The sequence below is a fragment of the Podarcis liolepis genome (genome assembly GCF_965112155.1).
Source record: "Podarcis liolepis genome assembly, chromosome: 1".
In the NCBI taxonomy this organism is placed as follows: domain Eukaryota; kingdom Metazoa; phylum Chordata; class Lepidosauria; order Squamata; family Lacertidae; genus Podarcis; species Podarcis liolepis.
In genome coordinates, this window is record NC_139554.1 from 44,490,187 (window position 1) to 44,501,589 (window position 11,403).

At 42.5% G+C, this 11,403-nt stretch overlaps 1 protein-coding gene across 2 annotated transcripts in view; it reads right to left on the reverse strand.

Moving 5' to 3' along the window:
• Positions 1-10,283, reverse strand: part of LOC310708536 (cytosolic phospholipase A2 epsilon-like) — a 46,466-nt gene extending 36,183 nt beyond the window's left edge. Inside the window, exons 1-3 of one of the 2 annotated variants that reach the window (XM_083507038.1) lie at positions 10,143-10,283; positions 8,298-8,384; positions 6,348-6,420 (exon numbers count right to left, since the gene is read on the reverse strand). In XM_083507038.1, the coding sequence (XP_083363164.1) occupies positions 6,348-6,420; positions 8,298-8,384; positions 10,143-10,169 (187 nt within the window). In that variant the 5' untranslated portion in view covers positions 10,170-10,283. Of the gene's footprint in view, positions 1-3,851; positions 4,142-6,347; positions 6,421-8,297; positions 8,385-10,142 lie in introns of those variants that run through there. The other variant, XM_083507039.1, reaches the window with a different exon arrangement.
• Positions 10,284-11,403: the final 1,120 nt, after the last annotated feature.

Genomic DNA, 11,403 nt, shown 5'->3' on the forward strand with positions numbered 1-11,403 from the left:
CTCCAAATGACAGGGCAGCAGAGGAGGGGCGGCCATGTTTCAATAAGGGCAAGCAGTTGGGAGAGAATGTGTTCCCTGTTATTGCTTCAGAAGCTTTCAAAAGCCATTATTTAGGGCTCTACTCTCTGTTGCTGTGGGATGTTGTTCCCCATTCCTCCATTCCACCTTCTTATGTATCTTATAAATCTCAGCTTGCCTTCTGTCTTTCTAACTTGTTGACCTCAAGTGGTGGTGATGGGGGGGGAGAGAGAAGATTCTGGGTGCACTGAAATAATGTTGCTGAGCCCAACCTGTTTCAAAAAAGCACCTTCAGGGATGTAGATGTGTTTAATAATACATTTTCCAACCCCCAACCTTTTTGCATCTGTAGGCATGATAAATCTTGGCGCCTAACTTTGGCTTGCTGCTTTCTTTTGTAATTTCTACTCATTCTTTCAGGCTGCTAAATGAGGATGAAGGAAATCAAAAGGCTCACTTTACATTCATGCTGTCCTTCCTTCTCCTCTGTCATTTATGTGGCCAAACAACATTACACCACCCTGACCCACACCCCTGCTAACAATCCTCTGGAGCCCCTTCCTTATCTTTGCTGCTACAGTAACACCTGCCTCTCCTGTGCCAGGAACTCATCACCTTCACTTATAAAACTGATACCATCTTCCACAATATTTCTACCCCTCTATTCAATGACCCTCATCCATCTCCCTAACTTCTTTGCTATCCCCCCAGTAAAAAAGGTAAAGGTAAATGACCCTGGGGTTGCATCACTCATCTTGCTTTTCAGGCCAAGGGTGCTGGCATTACTCCCCAGACAGCTTTCCGGGTCATGTGGCCAGCATGACTACACCACTTCTGGTGCAACGGAACACTGTGACAAGTGCCAGAGTGCATGGAAATGCCGTTTACCTTCCTGCCTTAGTGGTACCTATTTATCTACTTGCGCTGGTGTGATTTTGAACTGCTAGGCTGGCAGAAGCTGGGATGGAGCAATGGGAGCTAACCACCATCACACGGATTCGAACTGCCAACCTTCTGATCGGCAAGCCCAAGAGGCTCAGTTGTTTAGACCATAGCGCCACCCACGTCCCCTTTTACCCCAGTATCTCATGATGAGAGACTCTGCTGTCCTCACCTGAACTGCCACCCGATCTTTATCCTATTATCTTCCAGAGTATCACCCACCCACATCACCCAACTGTTTCTCTTCTCTGACTCTTTCCCTACCTTGTTCATCTTTGTCACTGTTTCTTCAACACCCCTTTTCTCAAAAGCCTTACCCAGCCTCATCATCTCACTGCCAGCTGAGCTTCTTTCCCATTGCATCTTAATTCACTCCTGCTGTCTTGATTTTCTCTGTTCCAATCAGTCTTGAACCCACTCCAATCTGGTTTACCCTCTGCACACTACTGAAGTTGTCCTTGCTAACCAGAGATCATCTCTTCACTGCCATTTCACTGAAATTACCACAGTTTTGGTGGCTCACTGCATGCAGTAACAACCTTACTGGCCAGCAGTGAGCTTGTGTTTATTACAGTGGTGCCTCGCAAGATGAAAAGAATTCGTTCCGCGAGTCTTTTCGTCTTGCGATGTTTTTCGTCTAGCGAAGCACGGTCCGTCGCAACTGCGCCTCTTCAAGCGGCTTTAAAAAAAAAGCGCAAGACGTTTTCGTCTTGCGAAGCAAGCCCATAGGGAAATTCGTCTAGCGAAGCAACGCAAAAACGGAAAACCCTTTCGTCTAGCGAGTTTTTCGTCTTGCGAGGCATTCGTCTTGCGGGGCACCACTGTATCTAATGCTAAAAAGAAGAGCAGTGCATCCTATACATGTCTACTAAAGAGAAATACCATTGAATTAAGTGGACCTTATTCTCAGGTAAGTGGATATACTGATTGCAGCCTGGTATCATATATCCGTTTACCTGAGATTAAGCCACACAGAACTCAACAGGACTTACCTTGGAGTAGTCTTGCTTCAAAGCTCTACAACATAACTTGAACTGTTGAAACTTTTTGATCCTATCCTGTCCCATTTAACTCAATGGGGCTCACTTTTGAGGTGACATGCATAGGATTGCACTCTTAAACTAGTAGCCTTGTCATGATTTAGATGAAGATGCGAGATGCAGAAATGTGCTTGGTGGCAGTTGTTTTTATTACCTGCATATATGGAAATCCAGTTGTGCAAGATGGGAATATCTAAAGCATCTGAAAACCCATACAGTTTTAAGCAAGAGGGCACATTTTGCAATACTTGCTGCCTCACCCAGCTGGAAAGAACCATGAAACCACAAGAATATACTCTGTAAATGCAGTGGCGCTTTTATAGAGATTTTGTCTTGCCTTAAATGATTGAACTACCAAGAATTCTTTACCCTAGTTGATAGCATCCAGCTGATCTAGTCATAAGAGAAGCACTGCTCCCTTTATATTGTCAGATAGCTGTACTAGGGTGAATCTGTCATTTTGGGGTTTTCTCATTCTCTCATTTTTTCCATTCTTAAGTTCAATTCTCCACACTTCACATCAGTTTCTGGGTTGTTCTTTCTTTCTTTCTTTCTTTCTTTCTTTCTTTCTTTCTTTCTTTCTTTCATGACAATTCATCAGCATTTTTGCAAAAATGTCTCCCAATATTTGGGCAAAGCAAATTTGCCTGCTAATTTACATATTACTGCATGCTACTTTCACTGTTATACATTTTTATGCATACCTTGCCACACAGTAAGCATTTTTTAACACATTAGTTGGCTTGCAAACTGCAGTGCAGAATTTGGAAAAGTGAAAATGCTGAAGGATGGCTGGGCTTCGATTTACATATTGTTTCAGAAAGCCTAATCTGACTTGGCTCAACATCTATTCACCCAGGCTGGGACTATTGCACAATGAAGTAGCTCAGACTGGGAGTTTATATAGGAGCCGTAGACTCCATCCCTCCCCAGTTCTCAGTCTGGCCCTGATCCAGGCAGGTGTTTCTGTGCACTTCCACCTCCTCACATGCAGCTAGCCTTGCACTTTAGCAGTGGCTCTGAAACTTCTGCCTGGCTCACTGTCTTGCTCCTGTGGCCCTGAGGTGGATAAAGGAGGGCATGAGAGACAGCCAGGAATCTTAGCAGCTCATATAGGAACTTCCAGTCCTGCGGTAGGGATCACGAAAGTGCAGGAGTTCTGTTTGGCAGGGAGTCCTCCTCCTGCTCCTCCACTGAGGAGATCTCAAGTCAGAGGTCTAGGCGAGGTTGAACCCAGACACTCAATCAAAATGAAACTGTTCCAAATGAACTACAAGATAGTACCTTAACTGCTGAAGGACTGTCGCTTTCCATCTGAACCAACCCGAACCTTGCAATCACCATCTGAGCACCTTTATTTTTGTGTGAAAGGTCCAGAGGATGTCAACACGAGAAGGGCCTTTTCTGTGGTGGCTCCCCATTTTTGGAATGCTCTTCCCAGGGAGGCCTTCATTACATATCTCTAGCTGCCAGGCGAAAATGTTTCTCTTCAGCCAGGCGCTTGGTTGGTTAGCATTCCATGGCCTTTTAAATGTGTTTGTGGGAATGGAGGCATTGGTTTGTTTTCGTTTTGTATTCTGTAATCTCATTTTGTATTCTCATGTTGTGAACCACCCTGTGATCTTCTGATGAAGGGTGACAAACAAATGAAATAACTAACTAACTAACTAACTAACTAACTAACTAACTAAATAAATAAATAAATAAACAAACAAACCATCACTGCTTCTATGAGGAGACTGAAATTATGTACTGTTGTCACAATTCTGCTGCTGTGAGTGCTGGAAGGAAGACCGCTCCCTGCTATAAGGCCCATTTCCACCTGGTCTAGGAGGCGGAGCCCAGACTCACCTTAAGCAGCTAAAAGAGGCTCCCGGGAGGCCGCTGGGACATTGCTGGAACAATTCTTGTGTTGGAGCAACTGGCAAAGATGTTTTAAAATGTTTTAAATGGTTCTAATTTTGGTTCCTCTGGTTTGTTTTTGTCAGGTTGGTGTTGGTTAAATGCTTAGTTGGCTGCAAGAGCTCCCATCACTCAAGTGGAAGCTGTGTTCGGCTTCCAAAAAACTTTCATGAACCGAAACATTTACTTCTGGGTTTGCGGCATTCAGGAGCCGATTTGTTGGGCAACTAAGCCATTCAAGAACCAAGGGATGACTGTATTGATTTATTGATTTGTTTGTTCATTTTTTATGTTTGATGTTTTGTTGTGTTTTTATATATCTTAAGAGTGGTAGTGTCGTAATCTGGTGAACCGGGTTCGCGTCCCTGCTCCTCCACATGCAGCTGCTGGGTGACCTTGGGCCAGTCACACTTCTCTGAAGTCTCTTAGTCTCACTCACCTCACAGAGTGTTTGTTGTGGGGGAAGAAGGGAAAGGAGATTGTTAGCCGCTTTGAGACTCCTTAGGGTAGTGATAAAGCAGGATATCAAATCCAAACTCCTCTTCTTCCAGAGTGGCTGGGGAAACCCAGCCAGATGGGTGGGATATAAATTTGTAAAAATTTTATTATGTTCTTGTATTTTAAAAAAATTCTCTAAGTTGGTATCTTTCAGAAGGGAGACCAATTCAGCAGCAACCACAATGTTGGCTCAGTTCAGACATCATGCCAGTGAAGTTTACAATAGTTCAGTATGATGTCTGAATTAGCAAATTGTTCATGAAATCAGAATTAGAAACTGAGGGGGTTTGAAGTCTGAAAGGGTTTTGCAAACTATCGTTTGCGTTTGTCAGGATGACAAGTGAACTGACAGCCATTGCTTTGCCTCCTAGAGAAGGGGTCATACCTCAGTGGTAAACATCTCTGTTGCATGCAAAAGTTCCTAGAATCAATCCCTGACACTTTCAGGTAGGGCTAGAAAGGCCCCTGTCTATAACTTTGCACAGCCATTCAGCCAGCTGCCAGCTAGATGGACCAATTGACTCGGTAAAGGACAATTTCCTATGTTCCTTCACAGATATCAAGACAGAATACACTGCCTCAACGAGCACTTAGAATATGAAAGCAGACAAGTAGTTTTAAGCCATGACTGTCTAAGGAAGCTCAAACCACAATTTGATGTTCTTACTTGATTAGTTAAGATAGAACTTTAGGCTATTGATAAAAAAGATGCTAAACAGTAGTATTTATTTTGGGTACATCCACCACACATGAAATAAATGCCTTGTTAAAGCTTTAGTTAGGTACACTTTTCTAGCTATGTCCCTATGTTGTCCTTTATTAGAGATGTAATTAACTTGGATGAGAAACATTCTTTGTCTCGATTGTTGGGAAGATCAGATGCAATAATACTCCCACAGGTGAAAACTGAATTAATAGCTACATCTGATAGCTACAGCTTACTTTGTAGTTTTTCAAAGGCTATGTTCACATGTCGAAGTTTACCATAATTACTTCCCACATAGTATGTCTGCACATCACATATGCACTTCTAAGTAGAAAAACAAAATCATTTTTACCCCTGGTTCATAAAAAGTTCCCCTGAAGTTATATATCCACTTTTCCCTTTTCATGTGTACAACAATGAGGTTAATGTCAGTTGAAGAACCTATTATTCCTGAGTTAACTTTTGCCATAACAATTCTTAGAATTAATATAGTGCTTTAGTATGATCAAAGAATTTCCCACATATTACTCAAACGAAGAAGTCAACCCTGTGATTCAACTGGCATTATTGTCCCCATAATATAGAATGGAAATTGAGGTTGAGAGATAGTGGCTTGTAAGGCCACCTAGGACTGAGCTAGATTGGTAAAGAAAAAGTGTTTTATATGTGTTGTATATGCAATATAACACTGTGATACCAGAGGGTGCTGTGGAGTCCCAACTTTCCCAACCAGGGCTGGCGCGTGTCCTGGGGGCGGGGCGTGGGGGGCAGCCGCGATGGCACCCTGCCGGGGGCGGTGCGCTGCCGGGGGCAGTGCGTTCCCCCCGCACTCCTCTTCCTCCACCAGTGCCTATACAGTGGAACCTCGTGTTACATACCATCCCCCTTGTGAACGCTGCGGGTTACGAGCTCTGCTAACCCGGAAGTAGATGCTCCCGGTTGCAACCTTCGCCCTGGGATACGAGCGGAAGTCGCATGCCAGCAGTGTGGCAGCAGCAGGAGGTGCCATTAGAGAAGGTTTTGGGTTGAGAACAGACCTCTGGGATGAATTAAGTTCATAACTGGAGGTACCACTGTATAGATTATTTTTTGAGAAAACCACTTAAACGTTCAGAAATACTAATTTCACCCATAAAATGGCATTAGCAAAGTTGTGTAAAACTTTGGTTAACATTATTGCTCAAGCATGCTCAATATTTTGGAATAACAAGAAGCCATAGTAAAAGAATGAAAATACTTACAATAATCTTCTCGGCGGACATTCCACATCCGTATGATTCTTACTGTGAGAAGATAGCATGGTGATTCTGTACTCTGCAGAACAAGACAAAATATACAAATGAACCTTTCAAGTGTTGAATGTACTGCTTGTGATTCATAAGCTTTCTGGGCATACAACGCCCATCTCAAAGAAAGTGAACGTTATGAGGTTCCAAATTTCTCTCCATTTCTGTCAAGGAATTGGAGGCTGCAGGGGAAACCACGAGGGAGGGAGACAAATATAGAGAGCCCAAGCCAGCATTCAGCAGTGTCTCTTCCTCGTCAGAAGGGGAAACTGGCAGGGGGGAGCCTAAAGCAGGACCCAGCCATTAACAGGGCAAAACGAAAAGGAAGCGTCATTTCCGAGATTGGGCTTGTTGGCAGCGTCATAGACGAAAGTCAGATGACTCATCTGGATAGCTGAGTATGGATGTATGTGTTTGATCTCTCGTAAACGGCTTTGAAGCTGAACAATAAATCTTGTGAAGAGATGGTGCAAAGCCCGGAGTGTTGCTTTACTAGCTTATCAGCACCCTCACCCCTCACAATTTCAGATTAAAATCCACACTAGAGAAGAATTCCTAGTTTACCCTTCTATCCATGCACCCAACAGACCCCACATTGCCCTTCCTTTTCCTGTGTAAACCATACTTATTCACAGTGGTATCAACAGCAGTGGCAACAATGTCTGTGGAGAGAGGGGAAGAAGCAAGGTCTCATTCCCATCTCTGGTCACCACTTCGAAATAGTACACTGAGTAGACCTTAAGAGCCTTTGAAAACTATTTCCAAATGGATCACAGAGTGCATGTGCTGAAAATCAACAACCGCAGGTTCAATTTGTAATTTATGAGTATTTGTATGAGTATTCTATGTGTATCACTTTCCAGGTCCAAATCTTCCTATAGTTCCTAAACAAGAATAATTGCATAAACATATAACAGAGCAGTAGAAAATCTACATGCCAGATAAAATGAAAGACACTAAAAGGTCTGGGAAAATAAAAACAAATTCTTAACTTGGTGCCAAAAGGATATCAGACTCAGTGATTTTCCCTAGGAAGAGCATTCCAAAATTGGTAGTGCCACAACCAAGAAGGCCCAGTCATGGATTGCTGTGACCAACTGCCAATTGTCACCTTAAAATTTCTATATGAACTGAAAAAATTCATTTTTCCTTCTTCCTGATGTAGATTGTTATTCCCTCCCTGTTCCTGATATAAATCCTCTCTCACCCCTTTCTCCGCTGGCAAGGGGGAAGAACCATTTTGTGATTCGCCTCAGGTGCCAAAATGTCTTGGACTTGATAGATAGCAAAAATGAAGAATGTGGAGAAAAACATTTGGAGATGGTTTGTTGTTTTTCTGCCTAAGTGTTCAATATTTGGTCAGAATTGTCACACACACCCAGTACAGTTGCAGCACTCCAAGCACCATGGGGACAGAGATGGAACAGAGGAGGAAAAGAAAGAAACCTCCCCCCTCTCTTCTGCTGCCACCAAAGCAGATGTCACCAGGTAAAGGAGGTGGAAGGGTCAGGAGACTTCTTCTGTAATGTGCATCCTAGTATTGAAGGTGGATATTTTGTAACTGAGCTTCATATTCCAAGTCAAGGAATTACAAACATTGCTGACATCACTAATTTGAGGAAATAAGCCAGACTGATTTCCAACGAAAGATGTATAGGCTGCAATCTTAAGCAGCCAGAAACTCCAGGAAGCAAATGAAACCTGTTTCCAAACAGATGCATTATGAAACCATTTAAAAAGAAAAGAAAATAATCAAGGTGTGAATGCTCAGGGAATTTGGCCAATAAAATTGCTCCACACTTCCAGCTGCAGAGGCCTTGCAAGTAGTGTGCTCAAATACCTCAAAATAAAAGCAAACCCTCAATTAAGTCACACTCTTTTGTGTTCTTCTCCATGCAACAGTACCTTGCATTCAGCATCCTGTTGGACAGTATTCTGGTGCATCCACTGAACAGCTACAGTTCCCGAGGTTTTTGTTTTGCTATTTAGAATCTGTCCAAAAAGAAGAGAAAGAACAATGTTGGGTGGAGGGGTGATAAAGTTTTCCTCCATTTCTCATAATTCCCATTCTTGAAGGGTGTTTATTACAAATACCCAGTGCTTTTTTCGGGGGGGGGGGGACACATACGCCTAAACATTTTGTGAATCCAAGTTTGGCCTCATTGAGGGGCAGTATTTCAATATGAGTAGGAAAAGGAGAACACCCCGAAACATATATTTTTTTAGGGAAAAAGGCACTGCAAATACCCATCTATTATGCAATGGTGTGAGGGCCCCGCTGTGCCTGTTATATTTGAACACCTTCCTTATAAATGTCAGCTTTGTGTGGATACCTATCTGGCATTTGGAGGACTTATATCAATTCATATGTTTAAATTAAGGTGAATGTATTGGCGGTCACTGTATTTTTAGGGTGAGCTGATAGATTCCCCCCTTCCCATTCTTCTCTCTTTCTTTGTTACATTTGCATTTTTTTAAAAAAATACTTCGGGTGGCTACATATTCATCACTAAATAGATAACAAAAAAGGACACAGTTGCATAAAATGTAGACATATTGACACAATTTTAGAAACTGTGGCTATAATTTAAATAGAAATACAACACTGCCTATGTGCTAGTGGTTAGTGAGCAACTTTAGCTCCCCTGTTCTACCTTCTCAGGGTTATTTATCTTTAAAATGGACTTGGACTCAGCCACCCTTCAAATGTCCTCTGTAAAGCAGGACAAATTGCCACCCTGTGTTTACTGAATCACAGAAGTCTCTGTGATGGAGAGTACAAGTGACTGCTTCTCCCAAGATCACATCAGTTGACTCATGAAAAACATTTGACCCCATTAGAAAACAAGCAGCCAGACATATGCCTAAAGAACCCTATTGACAAGGTTCAGCCAACTGCCATTGTAAGATTCTTCAGAGACAAAGAAATAAAATAACGTATTTTTCCATCTATAAGACACCCCTGTGTATAAGACGCCCCCTATTTTTGGGGACTCAGATTCAAGAAAATGGGGGTAAGAGATGCATCCATGTATAAGACGCCCCCTAATTTTTTACATTATTTTTAAAGGAAAAAACCTAGTCTTATACATGGAAAAAATACAGTAATAATAATTCTGCAGTTATGCGTCAGTTGTATATTCAGTAATCTGGATGTTAAGTCTCACTGAACCCAATGAGGATTGCATTCTATATTACAATGTTTAAAATGTGGCTTCTTTCCCCATCAGATCTGAAAACAATAATTTCACTTAACATGCATGAGACAACAAAAAAATCTTAACCTGTCCCTTAAAAGCCAACAAGTTAGGTACCAGATCAACTTCCTAAGGGATGGAAACTGAATAATCAAAACACTAGTAATGAAAAAGCCCGACCTTGTTGTCTCCTGCTTAATTTCAGATGCTAATGGCATTCTGAGAGGGTGACCCTGAAGATATGTGCCCTGCTTGTTTTACTCGTTTCACCTCGCTGTATAAAGAGCACACTATTACATTTGAGTTTTGCATTTGCAAAAGCTCTCCTTTACACTCTGCCCTTTTTGTACCTCTCAGGCCACAGTTACTAATAATGTGGAAATAGCCAGTCCATTAATGAAAGGCTGCCCCCTTGCAAAGGCTTGTGTGATATGGAAGAAGCACCGGCTTTGTATCAACAATCCAGATAAGAAAAAAAGGAAATAGCATGCATACATGTAAGTGCAGCACATTCAGAGCCCCTATAGCAGCCACTTGGTTTTATTATGCCTACCTGAGGGAAAACAGCAGGCGATCCCATTGTAGAAACCACTGGATTCCTGCCACATGCTATTAAGAGTACTTCTGGTATGTAGCTGTGAAAGATATTTACAGACCTCGGAATGGGTAAAAGCTGTACAGCAGGTGCTATAAACACTGAGTCAGAGCCCCACCTCTTTTGGGATTTCAGAAGCAGAAAGAATCCCCACCCACTTAGCTTGCACCGTGCACAAGACTGTTGCAAGAAAGGTGTGTGTGTGTGTGGTGTCAGCAGACCTAGAACAAGGGAAACCCATGTTCCATAGATTCCACAACTGCAGGTCACTGGTTTTTGCTCATGAACAAGTATTTTAAGAATGGCATTCATTGGTGGCACCATGTTAAGGGCCCCCGAAGTCTGGTGGTTGTTGTTGTTGTTAATTAAATTTTATTCCACCATATATCCACAGGTCTCAGGGCGGTTACAACATAAAATCACAAACTACATAATAAAAACAAAACAACCCAATAACTTATGCATTACCAAGGAAGAATAAACAGAGATTTGCATTTTCTAATTTTTCTGCATAGCTGTAAAGGTAGAAATAATTGCTCTAATTTGAATAGAAATAAAATACATCTCATGGGCTGCAAGAAGATCAAACCTCTCCATTCTTAAGGAAATCAGCCCTGAGTGCTCACTGGAAGGACAGATCGTGAAGCTGAGGCTCCAATACTTTGGCCACCTCATGAGAAGAGAAGACTCCCTGGAAAAGACCGTGATGTTGGGAAAGATGGAGGGCACAAGGAGAAGGGGACAACAGAGGACGAGATGGTTGGATAGTGTTCTTGAAGCTACCAGCATGAGTTTGACCAAACTGCGGGAGGCAGTGGAAGACAGGAGTGCCTGGCCTGCTCTGGTCCATGGGGTCACAAAGAGTCGGACACGACTAAACGACTAAACAACAACAACAACTTTGTGGTGCTTGCTCTCCCTTCTTAAGGTTCTTGATCTATAAACAGGACTTGGGTAGACTAGCCTGCCTAATAGAGGACTCCTTCAAAGGAAGGACTCTCCATTGCCAGCCTTTCAAATGGGGGAGTGTCCTCTGTAAAGTAGGACACACTCCCACCCTATCTCTTACAGTTCGGATCACTCCTTCCCATAAAGATGTGCTGACCACAGGACCCACTCAGTCTCACATACCCCCAGTTGGTTTCATTTGTGATAGAAATTCTTAAAAATTGTGTTTGAATGTGCATCTGGCCTTCTTAAACCTACACAAATGATTAGG